The sequence below is a fragment of the Gorilla gorilla genome, chromosome 3, assembly GCF_029281585.2.
Source record: "Gorilla gorilla gorilla isolate KB3781 chromosome 3, NHGRI_mGorGor1-v2.1_pri, whole genome shotgun sequence".
Taxonomy (NCBI): domain Eukaryota; kingdom Metazoa; phylum Chordata; class Mammalia; order Primates; family Hominidae; genus Gorilla; species Gorilla gorilla.
In genome coordinates this window covers 164,204,091-164,229,817 of record NC_073227.2, presented here as the reverse complement: position 1 = coordinate 164,229,817, position 25,727 = coordinate 164,204,091, and the positions used below count along the sequence as shown (strand labels likewise).

Genomic DNA, 25,727 nt, shown 5'->3' with positions numbered 1-25,727 from the left:
TGTATTTCCAGTGACTCATCTGCTTTCCCAATATTTAATACAGTATGCTTAAAATACGTTTCTCTTAATACACACAAAACTTGGCTCAAAACAAACACTACAGTGACAGAAATAGTATGATGAAAATATCACTATCATGAATTGAGTGACAGGCAAAGGGTCTAAGATAATTATGTTTAAGTGTTCCGAACATCTATGTATTTCTGCAGTTTCAATTACTCATAAGTATTTGAAAAGCTCATCTGTACGCAAACTACAGCAGCTGACATCTATAATTGGGGCTATAAACAAGACTAGAATGTTACTGGTTTCTTATAGATCCTTCCAAAGACAATCTCAAAAACCAGACATATAGGGCAATGAACTAGTTATATGGAGCTCTGAAACTAATCAAGCCATATTTTATAGAATTAGATTTGCTTATAATGAGTTTTATATAAGAGATACTGAATAACAGATTAAGTCATTTATCTGATGTCATGAAATTTGAAATTAAAATAGATTCATCTGATGCTATGAATACTGAGAAAAATTATAGGACCAAACGAGACATTATTTTTGTTTAAGTGTTTGTGGATAAACTTTGCTTTGAGATCTGAATTTGGATTTTAAAATGTGTTTTTCTTGAAGTTATAACTTTGTAAAGTGAGTTTATGAAGTCATAACTTTGTAAAGTGAGTTTACAAAGTTTGCCTTGTAATGTTAAATACATTCTCAAGCCTCCTCTCATGTATCATAACTATTTAAAAAGTAGAATAGTACAGGCCGGGCACGGTGGCTCACGCCTGTAATCCCAGCACTTTGGGAGGCCAAGGCAGGTAGATCACGAGGTCAGGAGGTCGAGACCATCCTGGCTAACATGGTGAAACCCCGTCTCTACTAAAAATACAAAAAATTAGCTGGGCGTGGTGGCGGGTGCCTGTAGTCCCAGCTACTCAGGAGGCTGAGGCAGGAGAATGGCGTGAACCCCGGAGGCGGAGCTTGCAGTGAGCCGAGATCGCGCCACTGCACTCCAGCCTGGGCGACAGAGCGAGACTCTGTCTCAAAAAAAAAAAAAAAAAAAAAGTAAAATAGTACTAAAGAAAAGCAATTTTTTTTTGAATACTATGACTTTAGGAACCTCTTTACTGTTTTGCTAAGTCTATTCTTGATTCTGGCAAAAACTATATGGGTATTTCAATCTGGGTGCTCTTTTTAAGTTCATTTTGTATCTAAGCAAATATGCCAAATAAATAATGTGGCCAACGAACTCACAATTGTCTCCGAACAGTTCAGTTAAATTTTAAAAGAATGAACACAATCTCCAGAAATAAGAACCTACTTTATTCTGTTCTATTAAGTTCTTTTATGTTAAAGAACTAGTGTGATTAGTCTCTAGTGTACTAGAATAATAGTACTTTCACTAAATACATAGGGATGTATAATTATAAAATATGTAGTATACATGATACATAGTATATATTCTGATATATACATAAAATATATATCATAATAATGTGGGATACATGAGTGATATCAGACCTAGAGGATACTAAAAGCTACTCATTAATTGATCTTAGGTCTTTTCTAACTTATAAACAGTGGTGTTTCCTGATTTCATATTATGCTTACCACATGGAATCACAACTGTGAAATATACTGGAGTTTTCAAACTGTGCTCTACAGAGCTCAAGGGGAGAAAAGAGCAGCAGAGGAGCAAGGGAGGTAGGACTTAAAAGCTTTGTACCCTCACCCAAATCTTACTCCCTCCACATTTATGCGAGACCTCAAAATATAAAACTGTTAGGCTTGGAGTTAAAAAGTAGAGATCTGCCACTAACATGCACTCGTTACTGGAAAATAAGGAAAGCACCAGTTTAACATTAAAAAAGATATTTCAATATTTCAAAGAGTTCATGACACTTGTATCTCAATCCTTCAGTGATCTGTATGAACCAATTATAAAGCTATACATGTCCAAACATATTTTTGCATATTATATGCAAAGAAAATGACTAGTAGTTGTCTAAAATAGATTTAGAGACAAAGAAAAAGGAAACAAAAGGAAGCATTATCCGATAGAAAGCCTCTGATGCTCACATCCTTTCTGAGATCCACACCGCAATCACAGCCCTGCTGCCAGGGCAGACTGGGTCGTCATGGGTGTGACACACATAGACCAATCACATCATCTCTAAGCAATCTAAAGTGAGTAAATAATAAGTAAGGCAATGAGAAGCTGATGCAGAAGCTGCAAGGGCACATAAAAAGCAGCTAGGAGGCAGAACTGAGGCCATAGAAGGGGAGCATTGGAGGCCAAAGCTCTTGGAAAGCAGAATCCATTTAAGTAGAGGATACAGAGTAAGAAAACAAAAAAGAATCAGAAAAGAAAACAGAAAAGAAGGGAAGAATGTGAAAGAGAACAAACCAGATGCAAAGATTTCCCATAAAACAGAAATGCACAGAGAGAGCAGGACACAGCAACAGTCCCCTAGAATTGCTTCAGTTCCTGATAACCTCCTTGTTGAAGGAGGTTAACCTCCTGTTGGAACAAGGAGGTTATCCTTACTTACAAACAAAACCAAATCTTTTTTCTTAAGATAGTCTGAGCCTCAGTCTCTTTTCCTCACAACTAGGACTTAATTAGAACTAATATTAATGATCTAAGCCCAGGTTAAGGAGAAATTGATGCCAACATTATGTGGTCTTAAAAAGCTACATATAGCACATTAGACTTTTCAAATGTGCTGAAACACCCTCATGTAAGCCAGATATTGTATCATTCATCACATTTACATTTATGCTAATTTACTTGGTTGTCAAGATTAAGCCACACTAACAGCATGGTGCAACAAATCAAATTGTCTGTGTTTTAACAACTTCAACCCCAATTTAAAAAACCTGGGTAGGCATTACCCAATTTGGCTGAACAGTTTCTTTTACAGACTTCTTAACAAACTATGTTACCTTAGAACTTAATGTTACTTATGAAGGCCAGCATGGAAAAAAAAATGACAGACTAGAAGCATTTATTACCCCAGCAAAGGCAAAGTAATTTTTAAGAAGTTGTTATATGAACAGAATGGAAAGATTATACAGTCTCACTGTTCTTAAATAATTATGTCAAATACATTAATAATCTTAAGTCTGATTTGATATTATATACTCTAGAGAAGAGGTTACTAAATAGCAGCTGAAGGCCATTATCTAGCTTGCAGAAGTGTTTGGGTTGGCCTGCAATGTTTTCTTAATAATTAAATTAGTTGATAGAACTTTAAAAATTGAGAGATAATACATATAAAATCTGAAATCTCTGGCTTTTCCTGATATACCAGAAGATTTGCCTGCATGGGTGCATCATTTCACAAGTCAACAAAGGATTGTAGCCGTGTAGGTTAGTTACTCCCATTAGATGGGGCTACGGCAGTCCAGTTTCTTCTAATTCTCCCCAGTTGTCCGCTCACCCCATGAGTATTTCAGCTTGTAACCTCTGCTCTAGAGATAGGAGACTTATAAATATCACCTCACATCAACATGTGATATAATAATTGTTAATTTATAAATGGCAGTACTGCTTTGCTTAAATAACTTGATGGCTATGGAACTATGAAATATTTCAGAATTTCTAGTCCAAATTCTGTTTTGGATTTAATGGCAGTTAAAGATAGATCTAACTTGGCACTCCCCAAGCCTTTTACTTTGCCATGCTCTCCTTACCTTTTCTGTCTGGCTTGAGGTTCCTATCCACGGGGGGTGGTTCACAGTCTGCAACAGGAACTGGCCTTCTGGGAGGGGTTTTTGGGCTGGACCTGAAGCCCATATGAGCAGGAGGAGGAACTTGCATTCCAAATGAGGAAAAATCAAATGTTCCTGGAGTCATTGGCACATAATTTGCTTCCTGAATTGGTTCTGTAAAACTGCTGGAATGTTGTCGTGGTGGTGAATTGGGATTCATTGGGACGTAATTTTCATCCAGTTCTTCACTTGAAACACTTCCCACTGTCAACACATTTTTGACTTTCTAAAACACATATATATTTCTTTTAATAAACAAAAACTCTTGTCACACATGAAAACACAATTGTAAGTCACACTCATTCATATGGATCTCAGCGTACTTTTATTTCATGATATCACTTAGTCTCATGGCACTAATTATGAAGATTTAGACAATGAAATACACTTGATGATGCCAAGGTCAATTATACTTACAAAGTGGTTATGGAAGCCTTCAAGTGAACTAGATCTATCACTTGGAAATGTTCGTGGAATATCATAGCAGTCTTGAGAACTAGCATCTAAAATAAAGAACAAACTATCAACATTTCTTCCCATCTTTGCCAGCTCTCAGGGTCATTGGGATGACCTATTATCTTTCTCTCATTATACATATGCATACACACATGCACACACACAGAATTTTAAAAAGGATGCTCATAGAATTGTGTCTTGAATTGGCATATTAAACCACTAGAAAATACAGACACTCACTCATATGCTAACCAATACCAATATCTAATTTTGAGTGTGGGTGAATGTCTAAGTCTGGGATAAGATAGGTTATCTAAAGATGAAGAGAAACACCTCTATTTTCTCATCGTTTGCACCACCTTGGGCATAACTTACATCTCACTAACTTATAACCGGGTTATACAGTCACTTCAAGAAAGGAGTTAGATACTGTTATTGAATGGTGAAGTAAGTACTGATTTAAGTAATAATCACAGATACATTAAAATCTTCTTGGAGATAGCTGAGGAAAACTCTACCACAAAATACAGAAATTTTAGCACATACTGTTTAGGATATGTGCATTAAAAACTTTAGCTTTCCATTTGTAGGACTTTGAGAATCTCAGAGAATCACCCAGACTCATTTTTTCTTCTCCTCTCAAGGTCTGTAACTTTTGGTTACAGACTTTAGGAGACAGTATAGGAAAGTATACTCACTAGCAATGAGTGAAGTGGGTAGTGATAAGGGGAAAGAAGATTCAGCTCTTTAAACACAAGTAAAAATCAAACAGCATAATGGCTTGACTGGAACAGAATATCACCTGTTAGACACAACATAAAAACTGCTTATATAGGAAGGAAGGAAATAGAGCCCAACAGATGTGACTTAGAAGCAGCCATAATGGCACACAAATACAGGAAAGGGTATGACTCGGAGAGGCTTTGTGGCTGGTCCATTTCCTGCCCTTCTGTCCCAACAGAGGGCCTATCCACCCGGGACGATAGAAAGTGGGAGAGAGAAGGGCACACTTCCTGAGGCAGGAAGGCATTACTAAGGCCATACTTCTTCAGGGGTGAGAAACTCCAACTCTTTTTCCCTTCCAGCAGAGCATGAATGCAATATACCCTTCCAGGTAGCTGTAGAGCTGAAAAAAAATGGACTGTATTTTGTAGCATAGTATATTTAACTACGCTTAAAAGAACAAATATTCAGAAAAATTGATTTTCTATCATTAACTTCTAATAGAGAAGAAGTCAACTAGAGCTGACCTTTTCGCAATTTGTTTAAATCCACAGTGGAAATGGTATTACTACGTGAAGGCGACATCCCTGCTGTAGGGATACAGTAACTACTGTCAGTGTCTGAGGCGGTGCGTGGGATACTACACGTTTCCACAGGAGATCGGTCATGAGCTGGATGTGGTTTCGGTGGCCGAGGTGGAGGAATATCTGGAATAGTGTCTAGCTTTGATGTCTGTCCCAAGGTTCCTTCTGGAAATGTTCGTGGAATCTGATAAGTATTACCAGGTGTTGGAGGAATGTCATAACTAATAGATACATGCCTCATTTGAGTCTCTACACTCGATGTCCCAGATGGGGTATTAAAAACATAGAGTTCTCCATCTGCTTCAGTACTTGATGGAGACACCTTTGGTAAAACATCATGGGAATAACTCCTGGGCAGGTTATAAAGGCTGGAGTCAACTGAAGCAGATGGGGCACGTGAAGGTGGAGAGTCGTATATCATTTGCTGCTGAAAAAAGCCATTCATTCCATGTTTGCTCTGGGAGGAAGCAGGATTTTTATGAGAAGGGACGTTATCATTGCAGTCTGTTTCAGAAGAGGTGGATTTTGCAGAATCAGCATGCGTTCTAAATAAAAATTGTTAATGACAGAATAAACAAGGTGGAGACTAAGAATACATTTTTTATAAACATATTTATAGCTAAGCAATCAAAAGATAGGGCTTTTCTCATTAGATTTTTTGTGTGATCCATAGGATTTAAAGCACAAATGTTCTTTAGCTTTTATGATTATACATCAGACAACAAAACCGCCACCACAAAACCAAGAAAAGCATTCTCTCTAATTCTGTCCTATATCTGCCCACACCCCCAACTCCACCTATTAAATCTGCACATAAAAACACAATCCCTGAGGCACTGGAATTAAACATTACAAAACTCTGGGAAAGGTAAATGATTAATGCATAGACACAAGGAAAAGCATTTCCTTTGAAGAGCATGCAAAAACCTAGTGCTAGTACAGTTTATATAGTTGATCCATTGGTCTTAAACCTCCCCATGGCAAATTTGTTGTTCCGTAAAATTAAAAGTCTAATGATTACTTGGTATTGAATAAGGTCAATGTGACTTACAAGAAGGTAACATCTAATTGTTTTCATATATCTTCCTTTCCACTACTTTTCTTTAACAAACATTTAGCCAACATTATAAAGAGGATCGAAATACATGATACAGAGTTAACCAACTCCAAACAATAACTCACTTTGAGAAATCTCATTAAAGTACATTTATGAACATTTTCAGTCTCTGCATTTTGAGGTATCACAAAATGTGGGTATACGACAAGATGAAGCTAACAACACAAGCACACTCTCACTTCCTTAATGCTAAACAAGATACCTGAACTACTTCTGCATGTTGTCCAAAGTCCTGTAGGAATTTAAACAATATTTCTTTAAATAACTATGATTTTTTTTTTAAAGGGCTTACCTTCCCTGACTTCTTAGTAACATGTGGCACTACGCTCTGTAAAGTCTCCCCCTTTACTATCAGAAAACCCACATTGTGCCACATTGTGCTTTTGTTTTCTCCATCTTAAAAAGATCTTAAAACCCTTCTCCCTTGCTGATTATTTCCTTGTTTCACTTACTGGCTCCTTCCTCCCGTCTCTCTCCCTGGGAATGGCCAACAGAGTTCAGTCCTCTAACCTTTTACCATACACGCTATTAGAGATCATCCTCCTTTTTCAGAACTTCATTTTCTTCTCTGAATGCTGACAACTTCCATCATCTTACCAAATTCCAAGTCCCATATTCTCAAACTAATATTTCTACTTGGTTACTCCAGTATTACCTTGCTTGTGTGCCTCAAATAGAAATCCATTTACTTCTTAAGTTGACTGCTTTTCCTGGCTTGCATTGAAAGAAATGACTTTATCCAGATTCTCCAGGCTTAAAACGCAATCAGCTTGAATCCTTCTCTTTGATTTCCAGTCACGCAGGCACCGAGCCCTTCTTCTTAGCCGCATACTTATTCCCTTGCTCTATTCCCATTGCCACCATCCCAAGTTCAGGTCCCCATCCCTGCTGAGATCTACATGACTGAACTCTCCTTAGTGGAATTTCCTCTACTGTCTGCCTCTTTCAATCTATTCATGGGACCAGACTTCTATAAGATCAATATTTTCAAAACACACTTGTTATACCACTCATGTATTCAAGAGAAAAACCTAGTAAGGGCCCCTACAGGGTGTGGGAACTATAAGGCCTCACACTAATCCACTTGACATTGAGGTTACTAATAACCTGGCTCCACCTTCTCCATCCTATCCTCCAAGAGGCTCTCCTCCTCATTATCTTCCTCCCACCAGGCTTGCTCACATCTCTCCTTTCCCTCAAGCTATTTTTGCACAAATTACTAATGATTTTCTTCTCTCACCAACTAGGTGTAGTTCACATTCTATTCTTCCTATGAAGCTTTTGTTTTCTCCATCTTAAAAACACTTGCACTGTCCCTTTGTGGAATTTCTAATGCACCTATGCATATTCTAAAATTTGTACTTCATTTAATTCAAATGCAGAGTTAAGAGAAGCTAGAGGAATTATGAGTAATAAGTAAAGCTCCTTGCTCTGACTAGCTTACAGTTAGTGAAGAGTAAGTAAAAACATCGTTTCTAACACTGCGATAAAACAAGATATGAAGGCATAACCAGGATGCTATAAAAACCCAGAAAGATATTTAAGCTAACTTGGGAGTTTGAGAGGAATGCTTCCTAGAGGAGCACATTCTAACCAAAGTCTTGCAAAACAAACAAGAGTTTGCAAGGCAACTCTGGTATATTATCTTCATCTCTAAATATTTAATGCTTGCATGTTTTCACTTCTTAGCAACTCTCACTTGTAAACTCCAAAGGTGACTACATCTGAGTAGACTATATCTTATATAGTTTGTACCTTCATAGCACCTAGCATAATATTGGGCACATAGTGGTTACCTCATAAATATTTGCTATTTAACTGTCACTTCTGCAAAATATAGATGGCAAAATACATCTGGGTGATGATTTTGAGCATAAGTTGTACTGCAAGAGGAAAGCTGTGATACCAGTGAAATCAATGAAATACACTATATAAAAATAAAATATACTGAGAACTGTCGCTTGGCTGTTGGCTTCTAAAAAGTTGCTAATGAAAAATAATTGTAAACTTTTGTAAAATAAAATATTAGTTAGTAGCATAGGTAACAAAGTTGCCAGTGTATAATTTTAGATACTCACAGCAAACAAGCAAAATCAAGTTAGAATTTGATATTAACAAATGTTGATTTATAAATTTTTTTCTGCTCTTACAGGTAAAATCCCATTACAACAAATACATAGAAATCCAGCTTTGGAATGAATATGAGCTATTTCCATCATCTCAGGGCATGGTTCACAGAAACTATTTTGTGAATCTTAACACATTCTACATTAAAATTTTTTAACAAGTGCTTTGTCTGATCCTAGCCCAGTAATAATCATTTTCCACATTAAAAAAAAATCTGTCATAAAATAATGCTTAATTATAATCTTGTTTTAAAAAACATTTTTCACGTCTATAAAGAAATATACTCTCTATCCAGACCGTAGCTGATTAATACATAAATAAAATGTACTCAATTGACTGGTATCACTAATTGTCACATAGCTACTAATGGCAGAGACTGGCCTCTCAATCATCATTTTTCTGCTCCTTTTAAAAATAGTAAAACAACTGCTTCTTGACTCTTTATTGCCTTAACTCTTCTAACTATTCAACATCAAGTAACAAGGAGGATCCAATTAAAATGCCTTATAGCTTAGAAGAGGAAAGGGGTGTGGGGGCAGGGAAGGAGATGGTAGAGAAACCAAGAATTTGGGACAGGCTTGATGATTCATTCCTTCAGTCAAGTGCTGCACTCCATATACTTCTACTTAAAAATTTGTAAAGGGAGGCCAAGTGCAGTGGCTCACACCTGCAATCCCAGTGCTTTAGGAGGCTGAGGTGAGAGAACTGTTTGAGGCCAGGAGTTTGAGATCAGCCTAGCCAACATAGTGAGACCTCGTCACTACAAAGAAAAAATTAGCCAGCCAGCATACAGATGGCACGCACCTGAAGTCCTAGCTACCTGGGGGCTGAGGCAGAAGGAATACTTGAGCCCAGGAGTTTGGGGTTACAGTGAGCTATGAGTGAGCCACGGGCAACAGAGCAAGCCCTTGTCTCCTAAAAAAAAAAAAAAAAAAAAGATAAATGAAAAGGCTTAGGGTAAGCTCTGCTCCATTGCTAGATATGAAGACTAAAAGTTTCGTAATTTTTAGGAATATATTTATTTGATCAAATTTCACTAACATCCAATTTGTATATTCCATGGAATTTGCTATATTGGGATTTTACCTTATGATTAATTTCTCACACAGATCCAAAACCACCACAACACACTCACTGCAATGGAATCGTTTTGCTTTCAAAATCTTCTAGTAGAAGGTATTCCTCTCCTTCTTCAGAAACAAAAGATGACCCTTGGCTGGTTTACAATCACATAAGAAATGGAGCAAGATCACCATTTATAAATCAGTGAAATCTGTTAAGCAAGTAATACTGTGAGTCTGTAACAAAGACTACAAAATAGGAGACAGATTTCCAAAAGAGCCTTGTAAGGAAAACTGCTCTTTGCCAAAGATGGCAGAGATTGTGTCTCTTCGATACAATCTCCTGAATATCGGAAATCAATAGGGGAATGTAAACCTGAAATATAAAGCCTGAAACATATGCCCATACAGATGGTCTCTTTCAAGCCTGCAAATCGAAATTTAAAAAGTTTAAAGGTAAGAATCTCAGTGTGTACACACATACACACGCCTCTGTCTCTCTCTCACATGGGCATGTATAATTTACCTGGTTGGTTCGGGCTTCTTGCTTTGACAGTTGATGAGCAACAGGTAGTCTTGAGGATCCTCCTGAATGCCAAGAGTTTCCAGGTGTGGTGGAACATTGATTAGCTGATACGGAGGAGGTAGAGTAGCAGAGGATGAATCTGCCTGGGTGGATGGTGGTGCTGTATTTATAGCTAAAGGTAAATCAGCTGGTGCTTGTAAAGAGCTGCCAGGTGGCTTCACAGGATCTGCAACACCAAAGTTTAACTATCACGTCTATCACAGTTAAACAATTTTTGGAAAAACAAAGCTACTTTGGAGACAAATTGTTTCAACACAGAAAAACAGAATAAATCATGACAATGTCAGCTAAAACAAACACTACCTAAATGGCGACCTTTATACAGGAAGTATTTTTTTATTCTTGTCACAGAGATCTAAAGAGTAGGACTCTATATATATTCCAGATCCTCTAAAAAAGCCATGGCTAATCTTTGCCTTGAACAGTCTTCAGTTTTGAGGCTATGAGAAGGAAGCTGTTCTACAACCTTAGTAGAAAAGAAAGATACTTTAAAACTCCATGATAATAAAGTGCTTCCTAAGCCAATCTTCCAAGGAGACCCATTTAATTACACAGTATTTACCAGGCCTGCGGTCCTGTGAGTACCAGGGTCAGCTCTTTACCCTGTTTATTTCGATGATCGTTCTTTTCTTTCTACCTCTTAGCAGACTACAGAGAAATACTTCTAATTCTGGGACTGGTGAAAATAAAGTCTATTCATGTTCAAGGAAACAGCTTCTTTAAGGTATCACCTCTTCCCTCAGCTCATAACTTTATTTGCCATTTAGTGGATTTTTGTAGTATTTTCATGGAAAGAGGTCCAGCAAGTAAATAAGTAATTTATTATTCCCTTAACTATGTTCTGAGAGAAATATGAAAAGAGCTAAATTGTGCAGAATGAAGCAATTTGAAAACCACGTGAAATTCTAGAATAAAATCCCGCTGTAGTCACTGACATAACCAAGTATATTAAAGGCTCAGAAAAAATGCTGTTAGTCTGTTTAGGAATAGAAGGCCATAAATAATCCAGAAAAAGGCAAATGCTCATACATGAATAAATTTGTTCTTAAAATTTATATGTTATTATAGAACAGAAAAAGCTGGGTTGAAACTGAAGTCTCTTCAGTTCCCATGTGGTGGCCTTGTATTCAATCTGTTAGAAGGACCCCATCTCGCTTTGCTGGAAGTTTATTTTTCTTCTTTTCCTTTTTTGCCCAATAAATTCTGTTTCCCTCAAAGTGTCCTTCAATGTGTTCCTAATCCTTCCTGGTCACGTGACAAAACCCAGTTTTAGCTGAACTAAGGAACAAAATTCTGCATCATTTTTGGTGCCCGAATGTGGGGCATGAGAAAGGGTAAGATGCAAACCAAAAAATCTTTTTACCTTTCATTTCTAAGCCTTTTTGTCTTCAGATTTCTTCTGAGGTTAGAGGGAATTATGCCTCCCCACAACTCCCGTCACTCCCAGGGATCAGGAATGTTGGCCTTTTTCTTCTTTTTTCGAGTTAGCAGTGGCTAAGGCCAAAAGGCCCTGCACAGTGGGCTGGCCAGCATTCCCCACCATGTCTCTCTCCCGGTAGGAGAAACCTATTTGCATATGACAGGTTCTTCCCCAGGCATCTTTTTCTTTTCTCCACGCTGTCAGCAGTTAACACAGCCTTGCATTTAAGCTGTCTTTTCCTATTCTCCACCAGGTCAGGAGTTAGCTTTAAAGCGAGGCCTTTTTTTTTTTTTTTTCAGATGTTTTGCTAGACCAAGAATGATAAGGAAAACTGCTTCTTCTTTCTCTGTAAAGTTTTAGTTATGAAAAAGGATTTGTGAGGTTGGGCTTAAGCTTTAGCCAATCTGGTGTGCTTTGCATGTCTTTCTGTATGGTCAGTAGCAAACTTTGCTGCAGGCCTCCATCTTGTTTTACGCCCTTGGAAGTGTGACCTGTAACCATGTGGCAATGCTTTGTTTAGCCTCCGCCATTTTACAATGGTGGCCCAGGCTCAATCCTAGCTTAGGCAGAGTCCTTTCTGGTTTGATATCTATGTGACTTTTGCTATTTGTTTATTCTCTTCCTCCCCACGAACTGCCTTGGATTTTCCTTTCTCTGAGCCTTTAGTAAAGTTTGAAAGCCAGAAACACTGACCACTTGGCGCAGCTAAAGTCGGATAACAAAGAATTTTCTTAAAGAGCACTCAGCTTAATTAAAAGTGGATATCCAAATTATAGGTATATTTAAAAGGCCTTTATGTTTTTCTCTTCCTGGGTCTTGTTTTGCTGGAAAAGGGCTTTTTCTAGTCAACTGAATTATTTTTCTCCATTTTGCCTTGCCACCCTTAATTCTTGCACGAGATGGGAGAGACCTCTGTTTTCCTCATGAAACCCCAGGAATTAAAAGTGAATAGATCCCTCTCAAAATCTGTTTTTGCCTCCCAGTTATGCCTGTTTATGAGGCCTTAGAAGCTTCATGTTTTCCTAATCCTGTCTCTTTATGGGCTCAATCCAGAGGTTGGCAAATGAAAAATCTTGTGGTTACTGGATTTTCTTCTGCCTGTCTGTGTAGTTATATATGTGTTGTCTGGGCGATGTCTATAAAAAGAGCTCTAATTAATTAAAGAAGGATAGGTGCTTGGATCAAATATTGAAAGGGAAGATAAAAGCTGTGTGGTACCTTTTAGTTCACATGACTTTAATCTTTGAGACATAGAAAAAGCCTAAAGATTATTGGTAAAATGCAGATGTCAAAATGTAAATTTTTGCTTGGGGTTAAAGGATTGTTTTGAATTAGATAAGATAAAGCTAAAAGTTCAAACAAGTTGTGAAAGGATTGTAAAAATTAATCTTGCAAAAGAAATTCCAAGTGTGAACATATTAACTAAATTCAAAAGCATATAATATGGTTTTTCTGTAAATTGAGCACTGAAATAAAAGCACAATAAGGTACTCTTAAGGCACTAATCTCTTTGGCAAAAGTTTTAAGGGGTTATAAAAGGTTTCTGCTTTTTCAAGAATTTGAGTCATCATTTTGGCAAAATAAATAACTTATGGTAATCTGAAATTCTATTTCACAATATCAAGTGCTTTAACCCTCTAACATAATTAACAGGCTTCCCAAAATCAAACTTCAGTTTCAAAATTGTCTTTGCTGACACCTGGCTTTCTGGATGCTACAGAGGGCTCCTGGAGCACCCAGAAGACAGATAAACAGGACTATTTGACATGTTTAGGTACATGGGATTGCCAAAGTGATGTTTAATCTTCTTCAGGTTATATCTTAGGGAATAATATTAATATATGTTCCACAATTGTATGGGATTTCTAAAATTCTAATGTCTGAGTATATGCTATCAATCACAATTAAGGTTGTTATGTTATTGTAAACCACAGAGATAACCAAATTTCTTTTTCAATTGTGTTTCTGACTGTAACTACTGTAGACATTTCATTACTCACTGACAATTGTCTTGTTTTGATCCTCTTCAAAAGATGGTTTATAATCAGCTACAGAACTTTGACAGGTGCTTTCAAATGTAGGTTTCTGATAACTTGGGAGATTGTGACATTGGAATAAAGGAAAAATGTACAGGATTCATGGAGGGCTGAAATGTTCACAAACATCAAGCAAAACAAGAGTTAACTAAATGGACTGAACTCATAGAAAACTGAAGTAACCTTTTTGACTTTTGCTTGGAACACTGCTGATCTTTGTTTATCAGAGTCCAAGGAAACTTATTTTGAGCTATTCATGGCCTTTAATAATTGAGTAAGGTATAATCCTGTGAACAAATTTGGAGCATATTTGTCTCTCTGCCTCTCTTCTCCAGAATTTGGAAACTAGTTGTGAGTATTCTTATAGCAATATGGTTGTTTGCATCAGTGCAGTAAGAATCCATTTTCTTTTGCAACAGGATGCAATTGGAGAAACTGGTTGTTTCACCAAGGCTTTGACTAGAAAGGTATGCTTCCCTTTAAGGAGTCAAGCTCTACTTGCAGAGCTGAATAAAGCCCCTTGGGAAAATTGGCCTCATAGCTCATCAACACAGTCCCCGTACAGGGTTCCTAACCTGTGGTGAGTAGAGAATGCCACTTTCCAACAGGCCCAGGACCCACATGTTCTTGGGATCTCAAGAAGAGAGGCGTTTACCCAACTCACAGGTATTTGAGGGTACAAACTCATGGATGGACTTGGCTTTAGAAAGTCCTATCTGAGACTCCTTGTGGAACAGAGTTCCATCAAAGTCGATCTAAAAGGCCTATGTTAAATTAATTATTCAGGCTGGGCACAGTGGCTCACACCTGTAATCCCAGCACTTTGGGAGGCTGAGGAGGGCAGATCACTTGTGGTCAGGAGTTCAAGACCAACCTGGCCAACATGGTTGAAACCCCATCTCTACTAAAAATACAAAAATTAGCCAGGTGTGGTGGCACGTGCCTGTAGTACCAGCTGCTCAGGAGGCTGAGGTGGGAGAATCACTTGAATCCAGGAGGCAGAGGTTGTAGTGAGCTGAGATCGTGCCACTGCACTCTCACCTGGGCAATAGAGTAAGACTCCATCTCAAAAATAAATAAATAAATAAATAAAAATTCTTGCTGCACTTTATGCAAATAATGGGCCAAGTATAAGACTAAAGTCTATTTTGCAAACAACTCCATCCTATCATGATTTTTTTTTATTTATTTTTATTTATTATACTTTAAGTTCTAGGGTACATGTGCACAACACGCAGGTTTACTACATATGTATACATATGCCATGTTGGTGTGCTGCACCCATTAACTCATCATTTACATTAGGTATATCTCCTAATGCTATCCCTCCCCACTCCCCCCCACCCCATAACAGGCCCCGGTGAGTGATGTCTCCTTTCCTGTGTTCAAGTGTTCTCATTGTTCAATTCCTACTTATGAGTGATTTGTTTTTAACAAAAATGAGGACTGGAGAGAGAAATGTTTCAAAACTTCTCATACATTTGTCATTATATTCTAGACCCATTAGTTGTTTTTAAGTTCTTGCCTACATTTTAAACTAACCCTGCTTATTCCTGTGAACCAACCAGCAATCTCTGGCTGCAGCTCAGAAGAAGCTAAGGGGATGGATAAATCTGGATCAATATTCTAGTTCTAAGCAAATATCCTGCAATTCTTGTCAAGTGATGGGAATAAACAGGATGCCCATCACCCAGAGGTTTCCTTTTTGGAAAAGTAAGACCAAGGGAGCTAACCAAAGCCAGGTCCCATGCACCCAAATCTTAGCAAGCATAACTACAGCCACCAGTTATCTGGGTGTGTCACAAGACATCCTTTTCTCTCCCTTGTTGGAGGAGGACTCAATTCCACAGCTTCACCTTAGCATTCAGCTTATGATAAAGAGTCCATACAACCCCCCAAGACACATTTTTGTCTCAAACTCAATTCTAAGCTTTGGGTAAAAGCCCTAGGAAATAAAACTAGATCTGACAGGTTCACAGGCAGACAATAATGGAAGTTAAAAGGCACAGCTCAGGTGAGTGTGACTTATCCCTACCGATTAAGCCAGACTTCTCCTTTCACAGATAAAGGTTATACCAATATCCATGGCATAAATGCAGTCTAGGGAATTCAAAGGCTACTGACAGCAGGGGAGATAGGGCATATGTGGGTAAGAGCACATATTCCCACCCCCATAGGCCCCCCTATTAACATAGGTGAAGGCCACTTTGATACCCATGGGTGGAACCCTGTAGAGGTTGCTGGGAATTGGGGATATAATGATGGAAGAAAGAAAGAGATGCTTCACTTTCTCTCTCTCACATACCCTGGGTATTCACTAGGAAGAGAAGGGAACCTGGGATGCTTTGCTCCCCTCTTTCTAGATGAGTAGCCATTCACCTTTAGTCTGTACCCCTTTCAAATGCATTCTGAATCCCTAGGACTCCTTTGAAAAAAAAATCTTCTTTTTCCTCCTCTGTCCTCCCTTCGCTGATAGGTAATTTTGTCTCTGTACTATGGGACACGCCCCTCTGATGTAGCCTCCAAACTGGGAAAAGTTAATTTCCCAAACCTTAAACTGGTTGACTTAGGATTGTGCTTGGGGGAAGGGAACACAGAAGCCTGACATGCCAGAAAAAGGGTAAAAGGTTTTGTTGTTGTTTTTTTTTTGTTTTTTTTTTTTTACCAGTCAGGCTTTGGCCTCCCTCTCCCTGTGCAAACCGATAAAAGACCTTGGGATTTTTTAGCTGTATTTACCCCCAACCCTGTTCTGTTTTCATACATGTTTTTAATAACCCGATTTGTCTATTCTCGCCTTCAGGCCATCAAACTCCAAACAGTCATGCAACCGGAGCCTCAAATGATGGCCCCTTTTGCCAGGAACCCTTAGATAAGCCTCTGAGGGGGATCTGACTGCTGTTTTCCCAAAACAGGGACCCTTGTCAGCAAGAAAAAGTTAAGATTGGTCTTCATCCTTATCCTTATTATAAAGGCAGTTAGATGTACTTCTTTAGAGTGGGGAGTGATAGATACAGGGAGGAGCCTGGCCTTTTCAGATCCTGGATGATGGCCTGGAATTCAGTCTGTGAGGTGGGGAGCCTATTAGGAGGACCCCCTCTCACTTTCCTGAGAGTACTTTTTTCTTCTTTTCCTCTTTGGCCCAATAAATTCTGTTCCCCTCACCCTTCAATGTGTCTGTGTTCCTAATCCTTCCTGGTCTTGTGACAAGAGCCCGGTTTAGCTGAACTAGGGAGCAAAGTTCTGCATCAGTAATGCATGTCATTTGGCTTGTTAATTTACCATAGAGAGGTGAAATATCTGCTCTATTTTCTCTAGATAATAAATTATAAGAATAAATCCACATGCTTTTGATAATGCCTTTATGTATTTAACTATAATATTCATAAATGTACCACAAGCATGTTTATTTAGCTCATTTTACAACCTTCTGGGCCTAATAAGTCATATCCTAATTATGAAGCCTGAATAATAATGTATTAATATGGCTAAATATGACAGTTTATCTCTAATTGTGGTTCCCAATAACAAGAAAGGATCAGAACTCCTATGCATTGTGCGTTACACATTGCAGATGCTGAAAAAATGTTTCATTCACAGGGCAGACACTCACTGAGCACTCTATTTGTTTTATTATTTATTTATTTTTATTTTTTGAGACAAGGTCTCCCTCTGTGCCCAGGCTGGAGTGCAGTGGCACCATCTTAGCTTACTGCAGCCTGGAACTCCTGGGCTCAAGCGATCCTCACCTCCTACGTAGCTGGGGCTACAGGCACACACTACCACATCTGGTTAATTTTTTAAACTTTTTGTTGAGACAGTGTCTCACCATGTTGCCCAGGCTGGTCTCAAACTCCTGGGTTCAAGAGATCCTCCAGCCTCAGTCTCCCAAAGTGCTGGAATTACAGACTTTGTGTCAAGTCAGAAGAAATTAAGGCAACGGGCACTTCCAAATCTGTTAAGACCCATTCACCTGCACGTGCAGTTTTGGGATTTGCTCCTCAAAAACTCTGAGCACTTCTAGATGAATCAAGTTCAAAAATATTCTGTTAGAGAATCTGGCCTGAGTAAATAGAAGGTGAACCAACTTCTAACTTTTTATCTTTACTATGCTCCATGTAATGTCAAGTCTTCATAGCTCATCTAACAAACTCTAACACCTTATACCTGGAGTTAATTTTTTCTTTTTTTGTAATTAAAAAAAAATTTTTTATTTAGATACTGATGTTTATTTTCCATGTTGCTTAAGAACCCGTGCAAGAACAGCTTAAGACCATCCAGTGGTTGCTCCTACCCATTCAGTGGCCTGAGCAGTGGGAGCTGCAGACCAGTCTTCTATGGCAGGCTGAGTGCTCCAGTCTTCAGAAGGGAACTGCTGAAGAGGCACAGAAGGCACCTGCATGCCTTCAGATCAGTGTGCAACCTCAGGCTGAGTAGCAGTGAACTCAGGAGCTGGAGCAGTCCATTCACACTGAAATTCCTCCTTGGTCACTCACTGCCTTTTCAGTAGCAGCCTGCTCTTCTTTTTTAATCACTTCAGGATCTCTGTAGAAGTAGAGTTCAGGCATGACCTCCCATGGGTGGTCACGGGAAATGGTGCCACGCATGCGCAGAACTTCCCGAGCCAGCATCCACATCAAACCCACGGAGTGAGCTCCCTTGTTGTTGCACGGGATGGCAATGTCCACATGGCACAGAGGAGAATCTGTGTTACACAGAGCAATGGTAGGTAGGTTAACATAAGATGCCTCTCTCTATGAGAGGCTGGTCTTCAGCCCTGGAGTCAGTAACCACAAGAAGCCATGGCTCCCAGAAGGCTGCCTGCATCTGAAGGTTCCAGGAGTGAAGTGACCAGCAATTGGATTGGCTCCAGTGGCAGCTGCAAACTTCAGCATGGCCCTCTGGCCAGTATTCCTGGAGGATATAACACTGACATCTGCAGGGTTTTCAACGGCAACAATGGCACGAGCTGCCAGTAGAAGCTTCTCCCAGGTCCTCTTCAGATTTATAATGTAGATGCCATCACTTTTCCTTTTATAGATATACTGTTCCATCTGGAAGTCAAGATTGGTGCCACCTAAGTGGGTTCCTGCTGCAAGGAACTTAAGGACATCCTCCTTCATTTGCAGGACATCAAGGGCTCTGGACATTGTGAAAGTTTCCCTTTAAGTTACAACGGGAATCCAGAACAACGCCGTATGGACCCCTCTGTGGGTAGCACAGAAAGGCCATTTTTTTTTCTTTTTTTAAAGTCGGAGTCTCGCTCTGCCACCAGGCTGGAGTGCAGTGAAACAATCTTGGCTCACTGCAACCTCCAACTCCCTGGTTCAAGTGATTCTCCTGCCTCAGCCTCCCGAGTAGCTGGGACTACAGGCACACACCACCATGCCCAGCTAACTTTTGTATTTTTAGTAGAGACAGAGTTTCACCACGTTGGCCAGGATGATCTCAATCTCCAGACTTAGTGATCCATCTGCCTCGGCCTCTCAAAGTCCTGGGATTACAGGGAGCCACCATGCCCGGCCTTTTCTTTCTTATATATAAACATAAGAATAAAAAAATGAATTTTTGGATATTTATATGACATAGTGCCATAATTTCAGTGGATGCTCATAAATACCTCTTGTGGTATCTAAAAATGTTGATTATAAAATGGTCATCAGATCCTACCCTGTGAAATGTTTTACTGTTTTGATTCAGTTGCAAATACAGAGATTTATTTAAAAGGATTTAAAATACCACAAATGGTGACTCAGAGTTAATCCTTGAGGATTTAAGAGAAGTATGAAAAATATTTATCTTTTAAAGAAGAGCTTAAGAAAAATATATACAGTATTGAGGAAAAAAGAGCAGCCCACTCAGAAAACTGTTAATGTATCCTACACACTGTATTCACAAGTGTATTCCATATACTTCCCCTTTCCTCTACAGTACAGGCATGGTAAAATGGAATAAACCAGCTCAATTTTTAGTTCTGACCAAAAAACACTACTCACTGGAAATACTTCCCTGTATGAAACAGTATGAATTCTAGCTTTTCACTGCAACTACTAAAATAACTTTTTCAGGTGGTTGTTTTTACAGATACACTTTTAACACTTTTTTAAAACTTCATGGCTATACACTAAATGCACTGAGTAGAAAAGAAAATCACCTAGCCAGGCAATTACGTTTGTCTGACTTTGTTTTATTAACACAATAGGACCATCTCATTTTTAACCTTCCACTTCTCCCACCTGTAAATGACAGAAGTGTCTTACCCTCTTTATACCTGCAAGATCCTCTCAATTTTCTGAAAAGAGGACAGAGATTCAAAGTTTCCTTTTTTTTTTTTTTAAAAAAATCCTTTTCATAGCATGTGAAGACATATATATATATATATATATATATATATATACACTTTTTTTTTTTTTTTTGAGATGGAGTCTCGCTTTGTTGCCCAGGCTGGAGTGCAGTGGCGCGATCTGGCTCATTGCAAGCTCCGCCTCCCAGGTTCACGCCATTCTCCTGCCTCAGCCTCTCGAGTAGCTGGGACTACAGGCACCTGCCACCACGCCTGGCTAATTTTTTTGTATTTTTAGTAGAGATGGGGTTTCACTGTGTTAGCCAGGATGACAGGCACCTACCACCACACCTGGCTGATTTTTTTGTATTTTTAGTAGAGATGGGGTTTCACTGTGTTAGCCAGGATGGTCTCGATCTCCTGACCTCATGATCCACCTGCCTCAGTCTCCCAAAGTGCTGGGATTACAGGCGTGAGCCACCACGCCCAGCTGAAGACTTACATACTTCTAAGAGGCAATAACTACAGAAAAACTTTCATTATGTTTGCTAGCAAGATCATGAAAAGACCTTTAAACAGCCATGAAAGAAACCCCAACCACTCCAAACCACATTAACATACAAAGGACTTTAAAAGGGAAGAGGGAACTACTCCACTACTTTGGCTCAGACAATGCACTATCTTCAAAGGTGTAGTCTTTGGGATTATTTTACTCATGTTAATTTGACTATGTACTCAGCTCTGCATATTTTAATACAAGCATTGCACTGTGTGTAAATATTCTCTAACATTGCATTTCTGACCAAAGCTAAGCAACTGGTCTGAAAAAATAAACTTCTGTTCTACTTTATAAAGACATGTGATTTGCCTCTATTCTATACTACTGTACCGGTAATAGAATAGACCATTTTGCTTTCTGCCTTGAGTTTCTGACTTACTGCTCTTTCTAAGTAATGCTGGTATCAAGCTTCTAAGAACTAAACATTAGTTTAGGGTTTGCTTATGTGTGTAAAATTATTTCCCATTTCTTAAATCAGAAGGCATGAAGAGTATAATTAACATCCATTAAAGGCTAATAAGCTGCTGGAGCAAACTCCTAATTGAAATTTACTTAGGAAGCTATTAAGTACTGCTAGGGAAAGCCTTTCAGTGAACAAGCTTCCAGTGAAGAGTAGATTATCATGTGATGAAATCCACAAATAATAAACTGGCCCACATGACCCCTAGCCTAATGCACAGTTTATCCTATTTGAAACCATAATACCCTCATGTTAGTATCCCTCACAAAAGTTGGGGTGCCAAGACAATGCCTCTAAACATTCAAAATAATTACTTAAAGAAACCCCAAATGGCAGAAGAGTTGAAGCCCTAGGAAACAATTCTACTCTTTCTTATTGGTAAGGTAGAACGTTTCAAACTTGATGTGATAGGCTCTTTGATTTTGTAACCACTAAATTACTGTATCTGAGCATATCATAATAAAACTGTGGTGATCCCCATGTTCTTTTCAGGAGACCAAATACGTTTATTTTCCCTGAAGATGGGCTATATCTACTGATAGAATAATTTTTTTGGTTTCTAGTGTAAAAGTTTACCTTTATGTTCACAATTAAATGTAAACAGGTCAGGGTTACTCTGCTTCTATTGATTAATTATTTATCTGGTGTGCTTAATAATTTTTCTTTCTGTAAAGAGAAGCATTTTGAATAGAACTGTCTAACTTAGCAAATAAGGGTCTACAAAGAGTATGCATTATCATTAATACTAACATACCATTTTCTTACTCTAAATACACCGTTTTTTATGGAAGAACATTTCAAAAAGGCAAATCTAACAAGTGGATACAAATAAGACATAGCAGTAGTTGCAATTTTCTGTGAAGCAGCCTGCATTGCAGTTTCTTCAATTTATTCACTCAACTACTGAAGACCCTTAAACATAGCATGATCTGTTTAATCTGTTTCAAGTAGAAAAACTTTTTATTTGTCATGACTCCCTCTGTAGTAGATTGTGAAATATTCTTGGAGACTTTAAATTAAACCTTTAGGCAATGCTGACAAATGCCATAATTCTTATCCAGAGGTTTGAAGGCCTAAGAATCACTTGTGGGGAATTTTAGAAATCTAGGTGACAGGGCCCCGCCGCAGGAGACTCAATAAATCAAGATCTCAGGAGCAGTGGCTTGGAAATATGCAAAAAAAAAAAAAAAGAAAAAAGAAAAAAAGAAAAAGAAAAAAAACTAAAAACTCTCTGGTTGAATTGGTTCTCAGGAAAATGCAAATTAACACCACAAGATACCACTAACACCCAATAGAACAGCTAAAATTAAAGACTGACAACATCAAACATTGATGAGAATGTAAACTCTCACACGCCGCTGGTAGGTAGGCAACTGGTACACTAACTTTGGAAAACTAAAGCTGTTAAACCTATTAAAGCTAAATATACGTCTGTACTGTAACACAGCTATTATACTCATGGGTGTATACACAAAAGAACTAAGTGTTTATGTTCATCAAAAGACATATAAAGAAATGTTCACTACAGCTTTGTGTTAACTAAAAATTGAAAACAACCCAAACATCAATCAACACTAGAATAGATCCACAATTTGTGATATATTCACACAATGAAATGCTACAAGGAATGAAGAACTCTTGTTATATGCTATAACATGGATGAATCTCACAGGCTTAATACTGGAAAAAATAATGGTTTCAATGGTTCCTAAGTTCAAGAATAGGCCAAACTAATCCATAGTAATAAAAGCAATTTTTAAAAAAGTTAATTTGGGTGGAGGCTTTATTGGAAAGAGGCATGAGAAAACTTTCTAGGGGAGGGGAAGAGTTCCATTTCTTAATCTGAGGGGCAGTTACACAGACATCTGTATCTACATGTAGATATAGATCAATACATAAAACTACATTGAACTGTATACTTAAGATCTGTGCCCTTCACAGTAGTATGTTATACCTCAATAAAAAAGTAAATAAAAAGAAATTTTAAAAAGTCCCTAACTGAGAAAGATTGCTTTACAGGAAAGGAAGTGTATGTATATTCTTACATGTTAGTTTATATCTACTTGACTCAAGAGGAGAATATCAAACAGAGAATTGTACTTTTTTTTATTAAGCCACTATGATCTGGGCATTTTGAGAAAAGCAACTCAGAGGCAACTTTCTAATCCTGCATCTAATTAGACTAGAGACCTTTACATGAAGTTAGTGAGCTGCTTCCCAATACTTGTTTAGCAGATCTAACAGCTTCCACCTTGTGTTGTAGAAACAAAAATAAATCTGTACATTTCCAAGAAAAACAAAATTAGTTTCTACCCTCAAATCTACTAAAGAAAAGCATTCATAGGAACCACACACAGTTTAATGAGCTAGGACTTAAAAACAGATATAGCCTGCCAGCACTTTCAGTATTCAATAATAGCAGTGGTCACCTGGGGCAGCGGAAATAACATGGTAACGATATTTTGAGAGGTTCCTGGAATCAAAACACAGGTCAGATTTTTCCCTTTTCCTTTTGTTTTCAGGGGAAAATTAGTTATTCTCACAGGGATTGGGGACAGTTATTTTCTTAGACTGTGATAACCAGGCATGGTCTATTTCTTCTCACATCTAGTCTGAAATTAGCATAGTAAAAAAATTATCTTGTGCTGTTAGCTAATTTTCAAGCCAACAGTAGGACAGTCAGCTCTCTCAAACAGGAAGAGCAGAAGGCTTGGGACAGATCTAGATAAAAACAAAAACATCTATTATTTAGTGATTAGTGGTGACATCCATTTGGACACAAGAGAATATAAAACAGGTAGTCAAGTCAGTGGAAGAACAAAGGCATTTTGAAGTTTACCTTGTCATATTAAACTGTATGAATATGATTACAAAGGATAATAGCAGTATTCTGCTATTTAGAACTTAAATGGCTGAAAAATTTTGAGAGTCTTTTTGCAGTTTCGCCATTATGGATCAAAAACCAAAATTACAGAATAAAGTATGATTTTGGCTGCTTAATACTACATAATGAAGAACTGTTCATGCTTTACAGATTTATTCCAAGAAACTCAACAAATACTTCAACGCAGTATATTAAGACACTTCTAAATGTGGCTATTTGGGGAAATAACCAGGATGAAGTTGTGAAAAATCTCAATCATAGAATTTAAAAAATAAATGCAGTTGCATTTAGATATAGCTCATGACCTCAATGTAGAACGTATTGGCAGATTAAAGTCCTTAGATACTTGTTTTATCTATTAATATGAACACATAAAAATGACTTGTGATTAACACAGCTGTACTTGGTAGCCAACTCACAGACTATATATAAGAAATCTGATTAATCATACTGTGAATTTTCTTACAACCCTTCCCCAACCATGAATATTGTAAAGATGAAAGGTTCACAAGTCAAGAGTTACACTCAACCTAAATATACCTCTCATCTATTTTGTAAGGAATTGGGAGTTTTGCACTGAAAAGATCACTGCTGCTGCTAACTATGCTTATCTAGTTCTTCTTTAGCAGAGCGCTTATGAATCAGTAGTATAATTCCTGGATTATTTGTCCCTCCTACTAGACTGACTGTAAGCTCTATGAGCACAAGAACTATATTTGTAAACTTCCACAGAATTATACTTTTACACATATATATATGCACTGTATATATATTTTAATGCATAATTTATATATACATACGTATATATAAACTTGCACTCATCAATTATTATAATGAATTATTTTGGATATTTCTCTTAATGACTCCTCTCCCATTAGACACTCAGTCTGTGATGTTTACCTTTTGTCTCCTTAACTAATCGCCTAATATATATTTGCTGAATGAATTCCCACAGCCTAGTAGAGTGTCAGCAAACTCAAATAATTTGGTGAACTAATCAATCAATTTTCTAAAAGCAGAGCAGAGTGGGTATTTGTCAGGCACCCAAATGATAAGAATCATCCTAAGGTGGTCAAATAGACAAGACGCTGTGCCTTAAAACTTGCAAAGTTAATCTCAGACACTTGAGAATTAAAAATTCTTATTTTGGGTTCTCAACCCTACCCACCCTTGAATAGGCTTCAAAAAATTAGACTCATATTCCTTGACTGAAGAATGCACATCCTCTATGAGAACATCTCATTTCCTTTGTAAATATATTTAGGAGCATTGTAAAAAAAAAGTAAGAGAGGTGGAAGAACATCTACGATTTAGCTTTTTGGATCAGCTCAATCTATACAGACAACCAACAGAGACAAAAGTCTGCCCTCATATCCCCCCAAACAAATTCTACATTGAAAAGGCAATAGGCAAAGGAACAAGAAGAAGATAATAAAATGACAAATTATTTTAACTGAAAATCCATCACATAATAAAACTAATGTGCTGTCTAAATCCAATAATTATCATTGATGTCATTGACATCAACTGACTAGATGTTAACCATTAAAAAGAGCTACCTCATTTGTAATTTTAACTCTGAAACCCTCTGCTGCACTCAAATATAAACTATAAATGCAAACAGGAAAGGGTTTTAACTGAAGTTAGAAGTAGCACCCCC

General features: G+C 37.9%; 1 protein-coding gene across 4 annotated transcripts in view; it reads right to left on the bottom strand.

The window, feature by feature from the left end:
- GAB1 (GRB2 associated binding protein 1) overlaps positions 1–25,727 on the bottom strand; it is a 136,964-nt gene that overhangs the window by 29,184 nt on the left and 82,053 nt on the right. For 2 of the 4 annotated variants that reach the window (XM_055384754.2, XM_055384755.2), the window contains exons 3-7: positions 10,369–10,594; positions 9,917–9,997; positions 5,481–6,082; positions 4,192–4,277; positions 3,697–4,000 (exon numbers count right to left, since the gene is read on the bottom strand). In XM_055384754.2, the coding sequence (XP_055240729.1) occupies positions 3,697–4,000; positions 4,192–4,277; positions 5,481–6,082; positions 9,917–9,997; positions 10,369–10,594 (1,299 nt within the window). The remainder of the gene's footprint in view (positions 1–3,696; positions 4,001–4,191; positions 4,278–5,480; positions 6,083–9,916; positions 9,998–10,368; positions 10,595–25,727) is intronic. The other 2 variants (XM_004040428.5, XM_004040427.5) reach the window with 1 other exon arrangement.